General features: G+C 46.9%; 5 protein-coding genes across 5 annotated transcripts; all 5 read right to left on the bottom strand.

The window, feature by feature from the left end:
• Nucleotides 1-551: 551 nt before the first annotated feature.
• LOC131085648 (UDP-glucuronosyltransferase 1-6-like) lies at nucleotides 552-4,241 on the bottom strand. The gene is made up of 3 exons (XM_058028060.1): nucleotides 4,223-4,241; nucleotides 1,754-2,544; nucleotides 552-587 (listed from the first exon to the last, which is right to left on the bottom strand). Exons 1-3 carry the CDS (start codon nucleotides 4,239-4,241, stop codon nucleotides 552-554), a joined length of 846 nt encoding a protein of 281 aa, XP_057884043.1.
• A 108-nt stretch (nucleotides 4,242-4,349) lies between these two features.
• LOC131085649 (UDP-glucuronosyltransferase 1-6-like) lies at nucleotides 4,350-5,844 on the bottom strand. Its single transcript, XM_058028061.1, is given in 3 exon segments — nucleotides 4,350-4,394; nucleotides 4,994-5,097; nucleotides 5,100-5,844. Coding segments are annotated over 3 exon segments (894 nt in total).
• A 1,116-nt stretch (nucleotides 5,845-6,960) lies between these two features.
• Nucleotides 6,961-9,673, bottom strand: LOC131085650 (UDP-glucuronosyltransferase 1A1-like). Its single transcript, XM_058028062.1, has 2 exons — nucleotides 8,834-9,673; nucleotides 6,961-6,966 (listed from the first exon to the last, which is right to left on the bottom strand). Exons 1-2 carry the CDS (start codon nucleotides 9,671-9,673, stop codon nucleotides 6,961-6,963), a joined length of 846 nt encoding a protein of 281 aa, XP_057884045.1.
• Nucleotides 9,674-13,293: 3,620 nt separating this feature from the next.
• Nucleotides 13,294-17,094, bottom strand: LOC131085651 (UDP-glucuronosyltransferase 1-6-like). Its single transcript, XM_058028063.1, has 2 exons — nucleotides 16,243-17,094; nucleotides 13,294-13,356 (listed from the first exon to the last, which is right to left on the bottom strand). The coding sequence occupies exons 1-2, from the start codon at nucleotides 17,092-17,094 to the stop codon at nucleotides 13,294-13,296; spliced, it is 915 nt and encodes a 304-aa protein (XP_057884046.1).
• Nucleotides 17,095-19,930: 2,836 nt separating this feature from the next.
• LOC131085652 (UDP-glucuronosyltransferase 1A1-like) lies at nucleotides 19,931-20,915 on the bottom strand. Its single transcript, XM_058028064.1, has 2 exons — nucleotides 20,076-20,915; nucleotides 19,931-19,981 (listed from the first exon to the last, which is right to left on the bottom strand). The coding sequence occupies exons 1-2, from the start codon at nucleotides 20,913-20,915 to the stop codon at nucleotides 19,931-19,933; spliced, it is 891 nt and encodes a 296-aa protein (XP_057884047.1).
• Between the last annotated feature and the right edge of the window lie 1,279 nt (nucleotides 20,916-22,194).

Below are 22,194 nucleotides of genomic sequence, written 5' to 3' on the forward strand. Positions count from 1 at the left end.
ACAAAGGTGGCATTGTGTGAGTAAAGGAAGGTGTGTCACCTTCACACACTTGGAGCTAAAGTTATTGGCTCAATGGCACCTTCTTTTCTCAGCCGGACTCCTCTTTGTGGCACTTCTTGCCACCATCCCACCACGCCCAAGGTCTGATGGCAAAATGCAGGGAAAACCCATGAAAACAATGCACCCACAGAGTGGCTGGACAGAAACACTGCTGACAGAGCCCACATGGGAGGACTGTGCCTATCAAAGAGAGCCAAGAAAGGACTCTTTTCCATGGCTGCCACTGAAGGCTGACAGGGTTGTCACAGTCTGAGGTAATTGGGCACTTTTAAAACCATATTTTTCCCTAATGAAACGAAAGCATGTACTACAGTGAAACATAACTTACAGTAAGGATTAATACGAGAAATTTGTGTAACAGTACCTGGGGTTTGAGTTCTGCTTTTTTGTTAAAAAACCAAAACCAGCTGGAACCCCTGAGAAAAAAATAATTTTCCACAATGCAAACAGGCTTTTATTTGCAAGATAAGCAGCCAGTAGAAAATCTTTCCTCATCTCTCCATATGAATTTCAGCTAATTCCTTATCCTACCAGGTATAAAAAAAAGTTACAAAAGAGCATTTCACCCTTGCATCCCAGACAACAAAGACCAACAACACCTCTGGAGTGCACAGGTCAGGAATCGTTCACGGCCACTGAGGGGTCAGTTTAGGACCAATTTTGGGTCACTTCATGACCTCAACCATGTGTCCAAATCCTTCTTGGTTATCCATTGCTAGGGTTTAACACTAGTGATAAACTCTCCTTAAAGCCTATAAAAGTAGGTGATTATGTGAAGCAATTTCCTTTTCAGGCCATTCTGGACTTCAAAATTCTGCTGGATTTTTTTTCCCCCATGCAGTTTCTGCAGGTTTCTTACCAAGCCTGATGGGAAATCTTGGACTTTGCTGAGAACCTGCCCTCCAAAAGGAACAGCAGCTCCATCACCCACGCTGATCCCATCTTGGTAGTTTACTGCATGGATTAACTTAATAGGCATTTTCAAACAGCTCAGAGCAATGAGATGCACAGAATAAAGGCCATAACCTCAGATAAGTCTGCCAAATGAACAAGGGAAGGTTGGTCCACAAAGGCCCAAATGGAAATTTACAGGAGATATCCGTACCCAGGAGAGGTTAAAGCCTAATCCAATAATATAAAAGAGAAGGGGAGGATGGAACTGGAGAAGGATTTTTTTGAGGCTTAGATATTGACACCTTGACAATAAAGGCAGATGGAAAGGAATAAGTCTAGGGGATGGCTGAGGTAGAAAATAGGAAAACTCTTCATTCCTATAACCTTCACTGGGATTAAAGGAGATGGGAGAAATGGACAATGCACGAGACAGCTGGGAGAGGAGCATAGCAAAGTTCATCACCTCAAAAAAAGAGACTATGAATTGCATAAAAGCTACATGTCACTTAAATTGTCCTAAGTATGTCTGATAAGGCTTTAGGTTTGCCAGGATATGATATAATCTGAATGCTAGGTATGAGGAAATAACATTTCTGCACCATGCAGGATTTCAATCTTTGAACACCAAGCAGTTGTCAGCCCGGGTTTGATGTAAGCATGAGAGTGACATGCCTTGCCAGGGGTGGCAGAGGGATGGAACAAAATAATCTTTAAGGTCCCTTTCAACCCAAACCATTCTGCCATTCTATGATACATTTATACTTTGCATTTTCCATATAAAAAGAATAAAAATTTGTACCCAAGACAAGTTTTTTCTCAAAACACAGTCAATGCCTCCAATAAAATCCATGTTTGGCATCACTGGCCTGGGGAACTCAAAGACAAAATCATATCTCATCAGCCAGAAGGATCCACGACTCAGGAGTTCTGTCACGGTCACTTTCTTTTTCAAAACCTCATATGCAAGCTCTTCAAAGTTATCATACATGGGCTTACAGTAGAAGAGCTCCAGCAGATTGACCAGCATGTTCTTCACCCGCTGGGAAAAGGTCATGCTGTCTGAATTATCCAAGAATAACCTGGGGACATAGGAAGGAGGGCTTGGGCACTGGGTAGCAGCAGAATCCATTCCACAGGGAAAGCCCCGCAGGAAGTAGACGGAAGGAAGGGCAAGATACTCAGCCACCAGGGGCCCATACATCAGGATGGGATCTGTGAAAATCAAGTCGAATTTGCTCTCTTGCAGGTGCTGCATCAGCTCCTCGTTCTGCAGAAGGCTCTTACAGTTGGTGAAGAAGACCGAGGAGATTTCTATCGTGTTTTGATACGAGGTCAAAACAACATTCCAAACAGACTGTTCAAGAAAATGGGCATGAACAAAGGCTTTGAGCATTTCCCCCAAGTATTCCTCTGTGTAAGGGATTGGATAGGCTTGGACTGTGTAATTCTGACGCTCCTCTGACTTCATATACGGACTGGTGGAGGGTACAAGCACAACAATCTCGTGTCCCTTTTGCTGCAGTTTCTCCACTACTGGGCGCATGCTGAGCCAGTAACTTCCATCCTGAGGTACCACCAGGATCTTTCCACCTTCAGCCAGGATTAAAGACAGTGTCAGGAGGAGAAGTATCCACGTGCCTTGGTAAAAAAGAACAATTTTGGTGGGAGCGAATCAGAAGGTTCTGCTCCACAGGGATCCACACAATCCTTTATATGATAGCCCATGCAGAGTAAGCAGGGAATTTATTGCCTGCAGAAATTAATATTTACCTTGTCAATATGGGTGTGATTAGCCTGTGATTTTGCCTGTGTTTGGGGAATGGAATTGAAGCCGTGTCCCCACTGAAACGTTTGTACTTTCTGTTAATGTTTAAGCTTCAATCTCATTGTAAGCACTAAGACACTGTGCGCACTAAGTCTGTGACACGAACAGCAGGGATGTCATGTTGCAAAAATAATCAGTAAAAACCACTGACCTGGTAAATACATGGCAAGGAAATAATAAAAATACACCCAGCAGAAGGGATGTAACTCCATTCCTGAGGATACAAGGCTGATGTTGAATTCCTAGCCCCTGGAAGCAGCACAACCTCCACCTCTTACAAAGATGTAACAGCCACCAGGATACACCAAGAAATCCCAAATCTGAGCAGAACGATCCCCATTGGCTTTTTTCCTCATCACACTACACAGAAAAGTGAAGCAATGGAAGGGTTCAGGGCAAACAAAGGGAATGGAGGCCGGCACAGGTACACAAAGAAGGAGTTCTGGTCTTTCGTTGCTGTATTGAAAACCCTTTCCACACATTGTGAGCAAGACAAAATCAAGAAGAAGCTGTGACACCTCCCACTAATGCCACTGCAGCAATGTGTTCCGTTTGTGCAAGTGAGAGCAATGCCAGAGCAAACCTTTTGGAGGGTGCTAAGGAAGAAGTCCTTGTGATGAGAAGCTGCCATCAGCACAATGTTTTCCCCTTCTTCTTATAAATGGTGCTGGGACTCCCAGCATCCTCAGACAGGAGAAGCAAATCCTTGCAGCCTGAGGCAAAGCCATTTGTCTCATGACACCCAAAGGGTGCTGCGACTGCCCTGAGTAGCTCCACTCTGTCACTCTTCACATGGAGGAACAACCTTTAGACATGGAAAACCAATTTCTGGAGAGGCCCAGTGCAAGAGAGATGGGAGACGGCCCAGATTGAAAGCAGGACACTGAAGGGATTTACAAAGAATTGTCATTAATTGCCAGAAATCTGGATGCAAAGACTTCATTGCAACTGCTGTGACAAGAGCTGACCAAATTAACTTGCAAGTTGCTGCTTGGTGTATTTTTGAGTCTGGACTCGATTGGATTTTCTATTGCAACAGCAGTTGGCTGTAAAAGGCCAATACACGATTTTTCTAGGTGTGGAACATGTGATTTTCACCTAACAGGAGTCTGAAGACAGGAGATGGCAGGGATACAATGAGGGCAGGATGTCTCTACCCTTGTAGCAAATTTATGAACTCCTTATGGCTCTGAGAATTTTAGGATAAAAAAGTGAAGACTTATATTGTGGAACCAGCAAGAATTTGCTTCTTAAATCTCAAACTAGAACAACTCTCCTGAGCCGTAATATGATAGAATGCCTTCGATATAATTTTATCCCAATATCCTAGCCAAGATATTGTTCTTTGCCTTGTTTATCAAGTTTAGAGGGCTCTCCATCAGGCTGTCAAAGAGCATCAAAGAAATCTGAAAAGAAATCTGAAAGAGGAAAGAAAAATCTCACCCTTCCAGCTCACTGACATTGTGCAGAGATATTGCATTACCACAATTCAGAAGTGAGGGAGTAATTTCCTAGTAAAGTGATTTGTGTCCTGCTTTGTGCCTGGATAGAAATGTCCGGTGTTACCATTTTAGAGATTGTTGACTATCTCAATAGATTTAGATTTCTCAATTAGCTTTAAGACCCTCCAGAACAATTATGGTAAAAGCAGACATGAAAATATGAGAACTTACATTAGTTCTGCATTCAAGTGTTTTTCACACAATCCACGACTGTAAGATTATTCCTTGCCGTTTTAACATGACATTTATATTTCACACAAACAAACAGGAGTAACCTAACACAGACAGTTTGGAAATGATTTGTCATGAAAATACAACTCAAGTGAATCAACTGATGCTACTGACGCTGGAGTTAAAAACACAAGATGACTTTTGGGATTTTGATCAGATAAAAGAAATAGATGTCAGATGCTAGAAAAATGAAATGAAAACTAGATATCATTGGCGGTAAAGACACATTCAATGTGGACGGAAATTTCAGTTTGACTGATGAAATCTCCTTTTGGTTTGCTTTGTTACAAAACTGTCATGAATTCAAATAAGTCGCGATCAAGGTTGTTTGATGGGAGCATATGGGAAAAAACTACCCAAATCTGCATGAATTAAATCATTACCAGAAAATTTAAAAATACAAACAATACAGATAAACTTGCTGGAACAACAGAATGACTTTTCATTGGGAAATGTACAATTTTAGGCAAAGAAACATTACCTTAGGCAGTGGTTTCCTCTTAGCACAGTTGATCCCCCCCACAAAGACCATGTTGGGCATCACTGGCCTGACGTACTCAAACACAAAGTCAAACCTCAGGATCAAACGGCAGCGGAGTTCACCAGGTCCATCAGGGACACATCCCTCTGAAGAACTTCTGAGGAAAGCTTAAGCGCTTCTGCATAGAAACCGTTGCAGTAATCAAGCTCCAGGAGGGAAATCAGGGCATTTTCCACCCTCTGGAAAAAAGTCATGCGGTCCGAGTTGAAGCTGAAGAGTCTCGGCACGTAGGACAGAGGGCTTGGGCTCTGTGGGGCTGAAAAGTGCAGGTTGCAAGGGAATCCCCTCATGAAGAAGACAAAGGGAAGGGAGAGATGTTGAGCCAGGATGGCCCCACACATGAGGATAGGATCCGTCAGGATGGCATCAAAGCCGCTTTGGTTGAGGAACCTCAGGATCTCCTGGCTGTGGAACAGGTCCTTGCACTGCCCAAAAAGGATGCCTGTAGCATTCACCGAGGCGTGGTACATGGCCAGGGCATTCAAGGGGAACGGCTTCGGTGTCAGGTGCACGGTGAGGTAATTCTTGAAGGAGTTATCCATCTCTTCCAGGGTCTGGCTCACCGGGTACGTGACCACCTTGTAGGCCTGCGTGGTTTTCATCAGCCAGCTAACCTCAGGAACCAGCACCACCACCTCGTGTCCTCTCTCGCTCAGCTTCTCCACCACTTCCTGCATGCTCAGCCAGTGGCTTCCCACCATGGGCACCACCAGGAGCTTCCCTCCATCTGAGAGGCCAGGCAGGAGGAGGAGAAGGATGGAAATCCAGGCAACACAAAGCCTCAAAGCCATGTTGTTGTGATCGCAGTAGGGGCCGTTCAAGAGATTTCTCCTGCAGGCTGTAGCCTCAAGATGCTTTGAAAACAACTGATGGGTGAATTTGTTGCACTCTGCCCTAATGATGTTCCCGTTGTTAATCATTCACTGCTTTGCATTGTGGGTAGTTTATTTTGCCTTTTCCCTCCTTACTTGGAAAGCCAAGATTTGGTGACCTCTTCAGTGCTGAGTCACTGGAATTCCTCAATGTTCCATGAGTTCCTCAACGTGCTACAGGGATCCCTCAGGACTTCTCATCCTTGCTGTGTCTCGTGTTCCAACTTGGCCAGGACCCAGGGAGCAACACTGGTGTGAGCAACTCCCAAACCCACAGGAACAAATGAAAAAGAGCCTCTCCAAGCTGGAGATACAGATCCTCCGGTGATTCCTCCAGGGATGGAGCAGGAGACCCTCAGGACAAGGCTCAGGCCTCTTCTGAGCTGGCAGGAATCTCCTCCATGCCAGGGACACCTCTAAGAGGTGCTGACAGGGGCTGGCCTCTCTCTGTACAGACCAAGCTCTCACTTTACAGAGTTCTTTCCCAGCCTGGCAGGTGGCCCCTGGCTGGCTGGAAACTCCTCCCCACTTCAATTCAAACCAGAACTAAATGAGTTTTAGCAACCTCTGGAGGCTCAGGTTTCAGACCTGACTCAGCAAAGGAGCAGCTTCAGCACAGATGTGATTTCCTCGGCCTCACAGCGGTGCCACTGATGGCAAAATTAAAAATATTGCACCTTTGGATATTCAGAGGCACGCAGCCTCCATCCCTCAGGCACACAAGTTCTCTCCTTTCCCTTCATACCACGGTCAATGCAACACAATGAACTGCATACTGTTTTACTCATACCATCATTATTTATTTGTTTTTCCTCTTTTACCCATGTCTTTCATTATTTCTACTGGGAAGGTGGCAGAGAGCAATTTTATGTCAGGATGGCTTACCAGAAAACCAAATTTTTGAGCGTCAGCATAGGGAGAGAGAAGCTTTGAGGTAAGAGACTAAAATATGCTCTGAATCTTCTATTATGAAACGCAAAGGAAAAACATCATAGTAACAAGTACTAAATATGGTCAGAATTTTGTAAAGCACCCTCAGAACTGGGCATTGGGAAGCTCACCTGTTAAGAAAAGACAATTTTCTCACAAAGAAACGTTAATTTCTGTATTTTGTGATGGGCACCCAGGTGTTTGCTGAATCAGGATTAGGAGAGGGGTGGCAGGGAAATGTTCTGCCCTCCCCTCCTTCCTGCTGCAGGATGGATTTTCCATCCAAACATTCAGCATGAGGTGTCGGTGCAAAGGCAATCCCAGGACTGCTGAAGTTAATCAGTACCTCAGTGTTTGTGAACTGGTCAGAGGCTCCCCCAGATGGCCTGGTTATCCCAGGTTATCCCAGCCAGGAATTCTGGAATTTGCTGGGTTCAAGGCAGTACAAGATCAAAGTCGCTCCCTGCTGACACCTGAGCAAAGGGACAGTGGAAAGGCTGGATTTGGGTGAAAAGGCACAAATTTGGGGGCAGCCCTGTCCAGGGAGGAGTAACAGAGCTGGGGAAGGGATTAAAACTCTCCTGAGCTGAGGGAACTGGGGGTGTTTATGGAGAAAAGGAGGCTCAGGGAGGACCTAGTCAGGCTCTACGTGTCCCTGACAGGAGCGAGAGTGGGATCGGCATGTCTTGCTGTATCCAAAGGGAAAGATGGGAGGAAATGGTCTCAAATTGTGCAATAGGAGATTCAGAGTGGGTGTTAGGAAACAAAAAACTCACTGGAAGAATGGGTAAGCAATGGAAAAATTTGACCAGGGAGGTGGTGGAGTCACCATCTCTCAAGTGTCCTGGAGGAGCCTGGATGTGTCACTTGGGGTCGTGGCTTAGGGGTGACCGTGGCAGTGCTGGTGTAAGGCTGGGACTGGGTGATCCTGGAGATCTTTTCCAACCTGGATGATTCTGTCAGCCGCAGGCTGGCCCATGCCAGGCTCAGAAATGATTAGGGAATACTCAGGAGGGAATTCTTAGGGTATTGTATGCTTGCTACAACACGCCAGCCAAGGCTGGAATAAATCCATGACTAGAGATCGCAAACTACATCTTATAAATATATGAAAAGAGATCCCCAAGCCGCTCTAATAAATCCATTGCAGCATTTGTCCAATCCTTCTAATAAATCCAGTCAGAGATGCCAAAACTGCTCTAATAAATTTTTTAAAGGAGTCCCAAAATCCTTTTAATAAATTCATGACAATAGATGCCCATGCCCCTCTAATGAATCCATGAGAGGCAATCCTCAAACCCCTGTCATAAATCCATGATTGCAGATTCCAAAATTCTTTAATAAACTCATGGTAGGAGATCCCAAAACCACTACTATATCCATGAAAATAGAACCCCAAACCCTTCTAACAAATGCAGAAAGAGATCACCAAACCCCTCTAAGAAACCCATCAAAAGAGAGCCCCAAACATCTCTAATACATCCGTGCCAGGAGATCCCAAAACCTTTGCAATACAACCATGGCAGGATATCTCAAATTCCTGTAATAAATGCACAACAGAAAACAAGAGTTTGAAAGAGGGAGCTGGTCTTTGTAGAAAGCCAGGATGGTTTGTGTTGAAAAGGACCGTAAAGCCCATCCCATTCCACCCGTGCCATGGCCAGGGACACCTTCCATTATCCCAGGTTGCTGCAAGCCCTGTCCAATCTGGACACAGACACATCCAGGGGTGAGGCAGCCACAGCTTCTCGGAACAACTTGTGCCAGGGCCTCACCATCCTCACAGGGAAGAATTTCTTCCCAATATCCTGTCTAATCCTTTCCTCTGGCAGCTTAAAGCCACTGCCCTGGTGCCAACACCTCCGACTCTTGGAAACAGTCTCCCTCCAAGAAAGAGATAAGATTCATCCCTCTCAAACACCTCACTTGGACCATGCAGGTGTGTGAGTGCCACAACCTCTCCCAGCCAGCCACTGACCTGAGATAAGGGCTTCTTCTTCTCTCCACAGTGGATGCCTCCAATGAAAACCATGTTGGGCATGACAGGCATGGGATACTCAAAGACAAAGTCGATTCTCCTCAGCCAGATGGATCCGTGACTTAAAAGCTCCGTCATTGTCATGGGTTTTTGGAGGAAATCTGAGGCCAGCTCCTCAAACTGAGAATAGGCAATGTTGCAGATGAAGGACTCGGAAAGGGCAATCAGGAAGTTCTTGACCCTCTGGGAGAAGGTCATGTGGTCGGTGTTTTCTGAGAACCCCCGTGGGACGTAGGACGGCGGGTCCGGGCCCTGAGCCGCGCGAACCTCCAAGGCACACGGAACCATCCGCAGGAAGAAAACACTGGGGATGGAGAAGTGCAGGGCAATGATTTGCCCACAGGGTGACACAGGATCTGTGAGCAGGGCATCGAACTGACCCTCTCCAATGTACTTCAGCAGCTCTTGGTTCTGCAGCAAGGACTTACATGAAGCATGAAAAAGGGTTCCGCTCTGCCTGTACTCCAGCAAAAGCCTCCAGAATCTCACCAGGAAATGCTCTTGGCTGAAAGATTTTTCAATGAAGGTGCGTACATGTTCTTCCACATCCTCCTTCATCAATGGCACAGAGTAGGTTTTCAGTTCGTAGACATCCGAGGAATCGATCAGGATTTTGTTGTCTGGTGCAATGACCACGATTTGGTGCCCTCTCTTGCTCAGCTCCATCAGCACTTTTTTCATGCTGAGCCAGTGGCTGCCCTCCATGGGGATCACCAGCAGCCTCCCAGCGGCAGCCGGGCTCAGGAGGCACAGGAAGGGCAGAAGCAGTGCCACCAGCATGGTGTGAGCTGTGCAGAGTGGAAGCCCTGCAGCAGAGAAGCCAGGAGTGCTCTACCAGCTTTTCTAGCCGTGCTCCACCTCAGCCCTTTTAAGTCTCCTCCCATTTTGTGTCATCTGACCTTTGCACCAAGGTCACAGAAAGCAATCAATGATTAGGAAGGGTTCAAGGCAGGTTGGGACTTCAAAGTTGGCTTTGTGTGAGTCAAGAAAGGTGTGTCACTTTCACACACCCCAAGCTGAGGTGATTAGCTCCATGCCACCTTCTTCCCTCATCAGGACCCTTGCTTTGTGGTGCTTCTTGCCACCATCCCACCACGCTCAAGTTCTGATGGCAAAATGCAGGGAAAATCCATGAAAAAATGCAACCACAGAGTGGCTGGACAGAAACACTGCTGAGCCCACATGGGAGGCCTTTGCCTATCAAAAGAGGCAAGAAAGGACTCCTTTCCACTGCTGCCACTGAAGGCTGACAGAGTTGTCAGACTAAGGTATTTAAGAATTTTTAAAATCGTTTTCTTACCTAATGAAACTGATGCCAGTAGTACAGTGAAACATAACGAACAGTAAAGATTCACATGAGAAATTAGTAAACCAATACCTGGAGTTTGGGTTTTCCCCTTTTTTTTTTTTTTAGTAGTCTATAGCAGTTGGCATCCCTGAGAAAAAATAATTTTCCATAATGCAAACTTGCATTTTTTTGGAAGATAAGCAGCCAGCAGTAAGTCCTTTCTCATCTATCCATACAACTTTCAGCTAACCCCTTATCCTATCAGGTATAAAACAAAGTTGCAAAAGAGCATTTCACCCTTGTACCCCAGATAACAAAGACCAGCAACACCTCTCTAGTGCACAAAGTCAGGAATCGTTCACAGCCAGTAAGAGTTCAGTTCATTACCTCAACCCTGTGTCCAGGTCCTTCTTGGTTATAAATTCCTGGGGTTTAACGTTGGTGATAAACTCTCCTTAAAGCCTATAACCAGGTGAATATGGGAAACAATTTCCTTCTCCAGGGCAATCTGGGCTTGAAAATCATGTTGGATTTTTTTCCCCCATGCAATTTCTGCAGATTCCTTCACAAGCCTGGTGGGAAATCTTGGACTTTGCTGAGAACCTGTCCTCCAAAAAGAACAGCAGCTCCATCACCCATGCTGATCCATCTTGGTAGTTTACAGCATGGATTAACTTAATGGGAATTTTCAAACACCTGTAGAGCAAGGAGATGCAGAGAAGACAGGCCATAACCTCAGACAAGGCTGCCAAATGAACATGGGAAGGTTAGTCCAAAAAACAAAGGAGTCCTTGTGATGAGAAGCTGCCATCAGTACAACGTTTTCCCATTCTTTTTATGAATCCTGCTAGGATTCCCAGCATCCCAGGAGAAGCAAATCCTTACAGCCTGAGGCAAAGCCATGACACCCAAAAGGACCGGTCCGGCTTTTGTCTCTGCCCGGTCACGCGCAGGATGGCCTTGGGACAGCCTGCGCTCCAAAGGACGAGTCTGTACTCTTCAGATTTTCAGTCTTCAGTATTGTTTATTATTTCTTACCTACAAAATTTTCTTCCATCCTGACAGAGGTCTGACCAGCAAGGCAGCCAAGGGAACTCTAACCTCCCACTGGGCGGTCGTCTATTTTTATACTAAAAACTATGTATATCATATTTACCTTTATTTCCCAATACCTTTCACTCATATTAGCAAGTGCACCTTCAGCATGAACCAATCCCAAAGTGCCAACATCACCACAGAAAATGGATGACAAGAAGAAAGAAGAAGACAAGACATGCCCTGATTCCTCCATCTTGTCTCCATAACCCCCCTGTGTAGAAATGGAGACGACCCATCCTCTGATAAGCATCGAACTCCGATTTATTCATCCACCATGCACATTTTATAACAGTGTTAATTAAGCTCATATATATTGCAAAACCCGAGCTCATCATAGGCTACAGATCAAACACTAACCCCTCCTTTTGTTTTCAATACCTGTGGTTTGTTATTGAAACCAAGATTTGTGTTCTCACCCTGATATGAATGGTTCTCAAAACCTCCATGTCTGTTACTTTTACTTTCCCAAAAAAGCCAAGGACAAGATATTTAGTTGTTATTAAAAACAACCTGAGAACTTCTGCTGTTTACATAAATGTGCCTGAGAACTTTTGTTATTTACAGAAACAGGCTTGGGAACTGCTGCTTACAGCTGCCTTTTACTTTTCCATCAGCTGTATATTATTATGGCATGTCTGAACAAAATTCTATAAGCCATTTCTGAGCAAAATTCTCCAACACCCCTGTACCAAAATCCTAAAATCTGTATTTTCACCCTGTGAATAATTAATTCTTACACCACTTATCCCCAAGTGATTCTCTTGTCCTCAAAGAGGTGGCACATCCCGTGCGGGGTCAAAATCCAACCACCAAGCACCTCTGGCCACATTCCAGGATTTCTGCGTCCCCCCAAGTGTTGTCTCGGTAACTCTGGATATCCGGAGTGATGTGCTGAGTTCCCACACCAAAGGGTGGTGCGACTGCCCTGAATAGCTCCACTCTGTCACGCTTCACATGGAGGAACCACCCTTAGACATGGAAAATCAATTTCTGGAGAGGCCCAGTGCAAGAGAGGTGGGAGATGGCACAGATTGAAAGTAGGACACCGAAGGGATTTACAAATAATTGTCATTCAATACAGGAAATCTGGATGCAAAGACTTCATTGCAGCTGTTGTGACAAGAACTGACCAAATTAACTTGGAAGTTGCTGCTTGGTGTGGTTTCTACTCTGGACTCAATGGGATTTTCAATGGCAACAGCAGTTGGCTGAAAACAGCCAATACAAGTTCCTTTCCCTTGACTTTAACAGAAAAAGTCTCTTGACAGGATGGCCACACTTCCTTATGGACTCCACAGGCTCCCTACTTTTTGCACCACACCATCAGAGCAAAAACTGTGGGAAAAGTGAGGCAGCAAGAGGAAGGGCAAGAGAAATTAGAGATAAAGTCAGGACAAAGAAAGAAAGAACGAAGTTCTTAGATTACCACAGGATCAGCTGAGGTCAGAGTTAAGGTAAGTAATTGCTATTGAGAAAATAAACAGCCAGGCTCATTTTTCTGATAAGGAAGAGATAAGTTTGTGCTTGTTTTTGCATGATAAGTAGCAAAGGGCACCTGGACCTCTCTCAGCTCTGAAGGGTGCCATGCTTGTTTCCAGCTCCTGTTTTATGCGCAATCAAGGAACTGAGGATGCCAAATGTGAGATAGCCAGGTGCCTGCTTGGAGGAAAGCCTTCCCCATTGCAATATCAAAGGGCATCAAGGTTTGGGTGAGCCAGGGCTGCAGGTTTGTTTTCCTCTCAGAACGGATAAACCTTGTGTGGGTTATTCCACGGAGCCTCTTGGAGCTGGTAGAGAGTGATGGAGCAGCTCTGCAGGCTTTGGGCCCCTCACCCTGCCATTCCTTTAGCTCCAAGAGGAGCTAAAACTTTCTCATAGGTTCACCTGTGAGTGGGACTGGCTGCGATCTGTGGATTTTTTCTCAGTGGCACTAAGGAAAGAGAGCAGCAAACAGAAACCTCAGCAGCACTAAAACTACAGCAAAAGTGTAGGTTTCATCCTGGAAGTGTTAGGTTCACCCACTGGATTTGCTTCCCAGCTGTGAGGTGAGATTGCTGACCCCCTCAGGCTCTGGGTCCTGCAAGCAGGAAAACGTTGCTCAACCCAATGAGTGTGGGGATGATGCCCAGAGAAGCTGTGCATCCCTGGCAGTGTCCAAGGCCAGGCTGGACAGGGCTTGGAGCGAGCTGGGCTAGGGGAAGGTGTCCCTGCCCATGGCAGGGAGTGGAATGGGAAGAGCTTTAAAATTCATTCCAACCCAAAGCAGCCTGTGATTCTATGTAATTTGATTCCCTTGGTTCCTGTATGATGGATCAGGCTTATCCAGGGAGGAGTCCTTGTGTAACTGAACCCAGACCCCTTTTTCTGGTGCTAAGCAGCATCTGGGAAATGCAGGTTGGTGGCTGATGACAGGAACCTGCCTGATTCTTCCTCAGTTTTTTTTTTTTTTTGTTAACACTGTGTGGATACACTAGCTTTAGAGGAAAAACAACACATACAAGCAAATATGTAAGTTGGAAAGGAATAGAAATTTTTGTGAGAGCAAGAAGCAAATCATAGAACACAGATCATTTCCAGGGCAGCTGTTTCTGAAGCCATTAATAGCAACCTTGGGAAAATGGAGAGGGTTTTAAAGCAGGATCTGTACTCTTAAGCCCCGTGCTGGTGAGAAAAAGGTGTTTATTCAGTTACACTTTGTCCTTACTTGACTAGATACCTACTTAAACCTGCGGTTAATTTAATGTTTTCAGTTGACCAGTTGTTTAAATAAGTACTGGGAGGTTTAGGTGAAAAAAAAAAACAAACAACCAAACAGAGAGACTTTTGAGAAGTGGCCGTAGCCTAAATTCCTATGATTTGGTTTAATCAAATCATTCGAACATATCAAATCATAGTACCTTTGTTTTTCTGAGCTGGCCAGAAAAGCAGCTTTGCACTAACTTTGGCTCATGATGAGATTTTCACCAGAGTGTCTCAGGGCTCACAGTTTGAGTTGATTTCCTAAGTCACCATGCCAGCCTTCAGGTACTTCTTAGAGCCACGATATTGGCCCTGATTGCTGCAAGCCTTGTGTTAAACTTCCAGACACTCGAGGAGTTGGAAACTTGGGATTTCTCTGCCTGTTAATGAAGGTTTAATTGCTGCTGAGACATATCCCATGCAAAGTCCAGGCCAAGAGGAAATCAGCCAGCGGCAGCTTACACAAGATGTAAAGGCAGTCTGTGGTCCCCCAGGCCCAGCCCTAAGGTCTCATGTTCTCCCACAAGCTCTGTGATGATCCTTACACAATTTAGGATTGGATTCCCAGTTGGATAAGGTAAGCAGGGCCAGCTCTGCACAAGCCTGAGCTCCTTCCGCTCAGAGCAGCTCCTCCATGGGACCACATCAGATCCAGCAGAGAGGAACTCTTACCTGGAATGAGACCACCATGGCCCATTGCCCTGCCTGAGGAAAACTATGGAAGCGGTGTAAGAAAAAGGCCTGTGGATTCCTTGTCTGAGGAACAATCTGCAATTTGAATCGCTTCTTCTCTCTCCTTCTCCCAGTAATCCTTTTTCTTTTCTTACCTGTGGAGCAATGGGTTCAATAGACTTTGAGGAACTATTCATTCTTCCCATAGGATTATGTTTCTGAGCAGCAATAACCAACCCAGGGCTTTAATATTGTGTGTAAACAGGCAGATTCCACTACACCCTGTGAATCACTTTACTTTGGTTTACACTCACCTGCTGGGCACTATTCAAAGGGAAACAGGAGAAACTCCTCTGCAGTCTGTAGATAATGTAGGTCAAAAAGAAACTGAAAAAGAATAATTACAGAAGATTTTTCCAGGTGTGGAAATTTTGTATTTTACCTAACAGGAATGTGAAGACAGCAGCTGGCAGGGATAAAATGAGGGCAGGATGTCTCTACCCTTGTAGCAAAGTGATGAACTCTTTGCACATCTCAGACCATCAGGATATAAAAGTAAAGACTTCTATTGTGAAACCAGCAAGAATTTGCCTCTCAAATCTCAAGCTGCTGTCACTCTTGTCAGCCTAACCAGATATAATTCCTTAGATTTATTTTTTCCTAATATCCTAGTTAGTATTATAATCCTTTGCCTTGTTTATCAAGTTTAGAGGGCTCTCCATGGGACTGTCAAACAGCATCAAAGAAATATAAAAGAGGAAAGAAAAATCACACCCCTCCAGCTCACAGACATTGTGCAGAGATATTGCATGAAAACAATTCAAAAGTGAGGGAGCAATTTCCTGGGAAAGAGATTTGTGTCCAACTGTGTGCCTGGAAAGAAATGTCCAGTGTTACCATTTTAGAGATTCCATGCTGACTATCACAATATATTTAGAGTTCTCGATTAGCTTTAACACCCTGAAGAACAATTTTAGCAAAAGCAAATATTAAGGTATGGAAACTTACCTGAGTTCTGCATTCATGAGTCTTTCACCAAATCCATGACTGTAAGATTATTTCTTGCCATTTCAACGTGACATTTATATTTCACCCCCACAAACAGGAGTAACCTAACACAGACAGCCAGTTTGGAAATGATTTGTCATGAAAATACAACTAAAGTGAATCAACTGATGCTGCTGAGGCTGGAGTTAAAAGCAAAATACAACTCTTGGATTTTTGATCAGACAACAGAAATAAATATCAGATGCCATTCAAATGAAATCAAAACTGGAAATCGTTGGTAGTTAAGACACATTCACTGAGAACAGTAATTTCCATCTGGCTGATGAAATCCCCTTTTTGTTTGTTTGGTTGCAAAACCCTAATCAAATAACTAAGTCCCTATCAAGGTTGTTTCATTTCAGCCTATGGAAACAATTACTCAAACCTGCATGAATTAAATAATTGCCAGAAATTAAAAAAACAACAAACAATAGCGATAAACTCGCTGAAACAACAGAACGAATTTTCATTGGGAAATGTACAATTTTAGGCAAAGAAACATTACCTTAGGCAGTAGTTTCCTCTTAGCACAGTTGATCCCCCCCACAAAGACCATGTTGGGCATCACTGGCCTGACGTACTCAAACACAAAGTCAAACCTCAGGATCCAAATGGCAGCAGAGTCCACCAGGTCCATCAGGGACACATCTCTCTGAAGAACTTCTGAGGAAAGCTTAAGTGCTTCTGCATAGTAAATGTTGCAGTAATCAAGCTCCAGGAGGGAAATCAGGGCATTTTCCACCCTCTGGAAAAAAGTCATGCGGTCCGAGTTGAAGCTGAAGAGTCTCGGCACGTAGGACAGAGGGCTTGGGCTCTGTGGGGCTGAAAAGTGCAGGTTGCAACCAAATCCCCTCATGAAGAAGACAAAGGGAAGGGAAAGATGGTGGGCCAGGATGGTCCCACACATGAAGATAGGATCCGTCAGGATGGCATCAAAGCCACTTTGGTTGAGGAACCTCAGCGTCTCCTGGCTGTGGAACAGGTCCTTGCACTGCCCAAAGAAAGTGCTGTAAGTATGGACCGAGGCATTGTACATGGCCAGGGCATTGAGAGGGAACGGCTTCGGTGTCAGGTGCACGGTGAGGCATTCCTGGAAGGAGTTATCCAGCTCTTCCAGGGTCTGGCTCACCGGGTACGTGACCACCTTGTAGGCCTGCGTAGTCTCCATCTGCCAGCTCACCTCAGGAACCAGCACCACCACCTCGTGTCCTCTCTCGCTCAGCTTTTCCACCACTTCCTGCATGCTCAGCCAGTGGCTTCCCACCATGGGCACCACCAGGAGCTTCCCTCCGTCCAAGACGCCAGGCAGGAGGAGGAGGAGGATGGAAATCCAGGCACAGCAAAGCCTCAAAGCCATGGTGCAGTGGTGCAGTAGGGGCCGTTCAAGAGATTTCTCCTGCAGGCTGTAGTCTGAAGATGCTTTGGAAAGCAACTGCCGGCCGGAGTTGTTGAGCTCTGCTCTTTGATTGTCCTGTTGTTAATGATTCACTGCTTTGCACTGTGGGTAGTTTATTTTGCCTTTTCCCTCCTAACTTGGAAAGCCAAGATTTGGTGACTTCTTCAGTGCTGAGTCACTGGAGTTCTTCAATGTTCCCTGAGTTCCTCAACGTGCTACAGGGATCCCTCAGGACTCCTCACCTTTGCTGTGCCTTGTGTCCCACCTTGGCCAGGACCCTGGGAGCAACACTGGTGTGAGCAACACCAAAGGCCACAGGAACAAATGAAAAAGAGCCTCTCCAAGCTGGAGACACAGATCCTCAAGTGATTCCTCCAGGGATGGAGCAGGAGACCCTCAGAAAAAGGCTCAGGCCTCTTCTGAGCTGGCAGGAAACTCCTCCATGCCAGGGACACCTCTAAGAGGTGCTGACAGGGGCTGGCCTCTCTCTGTACAGACCAAGCTCTCACTTTACAGAGTTCTTTCCCAGCCTGGCAGGTGGCCCCTGGCTGGCTGGAAACTCCTCCCCACTGGGATTCAAACCAGCGCTAAATGAGTTTTAGCAACATCTGGAGGCTCAGGTTTCAGACCTGACTCAGCAAAGGAGCAGCTTCAGCACAGACGTGATTTCCCCGGCCTCACAGCATTGCCACTGATGGTAAAATTAAAAATATTGCACCCCTGGATATTCAGAGGCACGCAGCCTCCAGGCCTCAGGCACACAAGTTCTCTCCTCTCCCTTCATGGCACGGTCAATGCAACACAATGAACTGCATATTCTTTTACTCATACCAGCATTATTTATTTGTTTTTCCTCTTTTACCCATGTCTTTCATTATTTCTACTGGGAAGGTGGCAGAGAACAGTTTTATGTCAGGATGGCTTTCCAGAAAACCAAATTTTTGAGTGTCAGAGTATGGGGAGAGAAGCTCTGAGGTAAAAGAGACTAAAACACTCACTGAATCTTCTATTATGAAACGCAAAGGAAAAACATCATAGTAACAAGTACTAAATATGGTCTGATTTTTATAAAGCACCCTCAGAACTGGGCATTGGGAAGCTGACCTGTTAAGAAAAGACAGTTTTCTCACAAAGAAACGTTAATTTCTGTATTTTGTGATGGCACCCAGGTGTTTGCTGAAGTGGGACAAGGAGAGGGCTGGCAGGGAAATGTTCTGCCCTCCCCTCCCTCCTGCTGCAGGATGGATTTTCCATCCAAACATTCAGCATGAGGTGTCAGTGCAAAGGCAATCCCAGGACTGCTGAAGTTAATCAGTACCTCAGTGTTTGTGAACTGGTCAGAGGCTCCCCTAGACGGCCTGGTTATCCCAGGTTATCCCAGCCAGGAATTCTGGAATTTGCTGGGTTTAAGGCAGTACAAGATCAAAGTCGCTTCCTGCTGACACCTGAGCAAAGGGACAGTGGGAAGGCTGGATTTGGATGAAAAGGCAAAAATTTGGGGGCAGCCCTGTCCAGGGAGGAGTAACAGAGCTGGGGAAGGGATTAAAAACTCTCCTGAGCTGAGGGAACTGGGGGTGTTTATGGAGAAAAGGAGGCTCAGGGAGGACCTTGTCATGCTCTACATTTCCCTGACAGGAGCAAGAGTGGGATCGGCGTGTCTTGCTGTGTCCAAAGGGAAAGAAGAGAGGAGATGGCCTCAAGTTGTGCCAGGGGAGGTTCAAAGTGGGTATTAGGGAAAAAAAACTCACTGGAAGAATGGGTAAGCAATGGAAAAATTTGCCCAGGGAAGTGGTGGAGTCACCATCTCTCAAGTGTCCTGGAGGAGCCTGGATGTGGCACTTGGGGTCATGGCTCAGGGGTGACCATGGCAGTGCTGGTGTAAGGCTGGGACTGGGTGATCCTGGAGGTATTTTCCAAGCTGGATGATTCTGTCAGGTGCAGGCTGGCCCATGCCAGGCTCAGAAATGATTAGGGAATACTCAGGAGGGAATTCTTCGGGTAGTTACAGCGCACCAGCAAAGGCTGGAATAAATCCATGACTGGAGATCCCAAACTACCTCTTATAAATCCATGACAAGAGATCCCCAAGCCCCTTTAATAAACACATGGCAGGAGATGTCCAATCCCTCTAATAAATCCACTCACACTAGCCAAAACTGATTTAATAAATTTATGAAAGGAGACCCCAAATCCTTTTAATAAATTCATGACAATAGATACCTAAGCCCCTCTAATGAACCCATGGCAGGCAATCCCCAAACCTCTGTCATAAATACATGATTGGAGATTACAAAATCCTTTAATAAACTCATGATAGGAGATCCCAACCCCTCCTACTATATCCATGGAAATAGAACCCCAAACCTTTCTATCAAATGCAGAAAGAGATCACCAAACCCCTCTAAGAAACCCATCAAAAGAGAGCCCCAAACAACTCTAATAAATCCATGCCAGGAGATCCCAAAACCTTTCCAATACAACCATGGCAGGATATTCTAAATGCCTGTAATAAATGCACGACAGAAAACAAGAGTTTGAAAGAGGGAGTTGGTCTTTGTAGAAAGCCAAGTTGGTTTGTGTTGGAAGGGACCTTAAAGCACATCCCATTCCACCCCGTGCCATGGCCAGGGACACCTTCCATTATCCCAGGTTGCTGCAAGCCCTGTCCAATCTGGACACAGACACATCCAGGGGTGAGGCAGCCACAGCTTCTCGGAACAACTTGTGCCAGGGCCTCACCATCCTCACAGGGAAGAATTTCTTCCCAATATCCTGTCTAATCCTTTCCTCTGGCAGCTTAAAGCCACTGTCCTTGTGCCAACACCTCCGGCTCTTGGAAACCGTCTCCCTCCAAGACAGAGATAAGATTCATCCCTCTCAAACACCTCACTTGGACCATGCAGGTGTGTGAGTGCCACAACCTCTCCCAGCCAGCCACTGACCTGAGATAAGGGCTTCTTCTTCTCTCCACAGTGGATGCCTCCAATGGAAACCATGTTGGGCATGACAGGCATGGGATACTCAAAGACAAAGTCGATTCTCCTCAGCCAGATGGATCCGTGACTTAAAAGCTCCGTCATTGTCATGGGTTTTTGGAGGAACTCTGAGGCCAGCTCCTCAAACTGAGAATAGGCAATATTGCAGATGAAGGACTCGGAAAGGGCAATCAGGAAGTTCTTGACCCTCTGGGAGAAGGTCATGTGGTCGGTGTTTTCTGAGAACCCCCGTGGGACGTAGGACGGCGGGTCCGGGCCCTGAGCCGCGCGAACCTCCAAGGCACACGGAACCATCCGCAGGAAGAAAACACTGGGGATGGAGAAGTGCAGGGCAATGATCTGCCCACAGGGTGATGCAGGATCCGTGAGCAGGGCATCAAAGTGACCATCTCCAATGTTCTTCAACAGCTCCTGGTTGTGCAACAACGACTTGCACAAAGCATGAAAAAGGGCTCCGCTCTTCCGATAATCTTCCAAACGCTTCCAGAACCTCACCAGGAAAGGCTCTTGGCTGAAAAGTCCTGCACTGAAGGAGCGTAACTGTTCTTCCATGTTTTCCTTTGTAATTAGCACTGGGTAGGTTTTCAATTCGTAGACATCTGAGGAATCGATCAGGATTTTGTTGTCTGGTGCGATGACCACGATTTGGTGCCCTCTCTTGCTCAGCTCCATCAGCACTTTTTTCATGCTGAGCCAATGGCTGCCATCCATGGGGATCACCAGCAGCCTCCCAGCGGCGGCCGGACTCAGGAGGCACAGGAAGGGCAGAAGCAGTGCCACCAGCATGGTGTGAGCCGTGCAGAGTGGAAGCCTGGCAGCAGAGAGGCCAGGAGTGCTCTGCCAGCTCTGCAGCCATGCTCCACCCCTGCCCTTCTGAGTCTCCTCCCATTTCAGGTCATCAGATCTTTGCACCAAGGTTACAGAAAGCAATCAATGATTAGAGAGGGTTCAAGGCAATTTGGGACTTCAAAGGTTGCGTTGTGTGAGTCAAGAAAGGTGTGTCACTTTCATACAGGCCAAGCTGAGGTGATTGGTTCCATGCCACTTTCTTCCCTCAGCAGGACCCCAGCTTTGTAGCACTTCCTGCCACCAGCCCACCACGCCCAAGGTCTCTGGTGTTACATTTTAGTTAAATGGTATGCCCCGTCTAACCCCTAGAAAATGTGGGGTTTATTTGAAGTATCATAGATCTTTAATCCCATTGGCCCAAGTCTTATTCTGCGCCCTCTTTGAATCTCCCTGTTAAACTGTGCGAGGGAGACTACAGATACTCTCTTGGCCCTTTTCTCCCTAGGCTCTCCCTCTCTCCCCCTCCCTCCTCCTTCCCCCTGAGGAACATTCCTGCTCTCTGGGATGCGACCCCCAATAAACCCTCATCTAATGAGCACCCTCAGAAGCCGTGTGGAGTCTCCTTGCCTGCCTGCTCCTGCCAGCGAACCTACAGCTTAGGGGGGCCCCGGGGAACTCCTTGGGGATCCCCCTAAACAAACTACAACAATGGCTCCCTACGCGCGGCTCGACCACCGACAACCCTAAGAAGAAAACGGACCTCCATGGTCCCGCCGGCAAAGCACAGAACCCCGCGGAACACCGCTTCAGCACCACCTCCGGCACAGCGGAGTGTCCGTGCGGGGCCGCAGTCGCGGCTCGGGGCGGCCCCTCCACCACCAGCCGAGCGGCCCGGCCCTGGCCCCAGCCCCGGCCCCGACCCCGGCCCCGGCCCCGGCCCCGGCCCCGGCCCCGGCCCCACTGCAGAGAGGCCCCGCGAGTCACCGCGCCGCCATCCCAGCATCGCAGCTTTTAAGATCGCCGCCGGCAGCTGCCGGCTCCCCCGCACCACGTGGCCGCCGTGTGGCTCCTCGGAGCCGTCACCGCTCCCCGGGGAGCCGCCGCGGTGGCGGCAGAGCCGAGCCCGCCGCTCGCGGCCCGGAGGCGGCAGGGGAGGGCCCCGCAAAGCCGTCGGGAGATGCCGATCACCGAGCCCGACCCTGGACCACAGCAGCGGCCAAAGAAGAAACCAAGGCCCACCAGTGTCCGCGGGGGAGCCACCAGACGACCAAAAAGT

This window comes from Melospiza georgiana, chromosome 7, assembly GCF_028018845.1.
Source record: "Melospiza georgiana isolate bMelGeo1 chromosome 7, bMelGeo1.pri, whole genome shotgun sequence".
NCBI classification, from domain to species: Eukaryota; Metazoa; Chordata; class Aves; order Passeriformes; family Passerellidae; genus Melospiza; species Melospiza georgiana.

What these genes read in the sequence shown, in the direction of transcription:
- LOC131085650 (XM_058028062.1), bottom strand. Translation starts at nt 9,673, where the DNA reads ATGCTGGTGGCACTGCTTCTGCCCTTCCTGTGCCTCCTGAGCCCGGCT.
- LOC131085651 (XM_058028063.1), bottom strand. Translation starts at nt 17,094, where the DNA reads ATGGCTTTGAGGCTTTGCTGTGCCTGGATTTCCATCCTCCTCCTCCTC. An exon ending in AGAGGAAACTACTGCCTAAG is followed by an intron (nt 13,357 to 16,242) that starts GTAATGTTTCTT and finishes TCCTGCTTGCAG; the next exon opens with GACCCAGAGCCTGAGGGGGT.
- LOC131085652 (XM_058028064.1), bottom strand. Translation starts at nt 20,915, where the DNA reads ATGCTGGTGGCACTGCTTCTGCCCTTCCTGTGCCTCCTGAGTCCGGCC. An exon ending in AGAAGAAGCCCTTATCTCAG is followed by an intron (nt 19,982 to 20,075) that starts GTCAGTGGCTGG and finishes TCTGTCTTGGAG; the next exon opens with GGAGACGGTTTCCAAGAGCC.
- LOC131085648 (XM_058028060.1), bottom strand. An exon ending in TGAGAAAAAACTTGTCTTGG is followed by an intron (nt 588 to 1,753) that starts GTACAAATTTTT and finishes TATACCTGGTAG; the next exon opens with GATAAGGAATTAGCTGAAAT.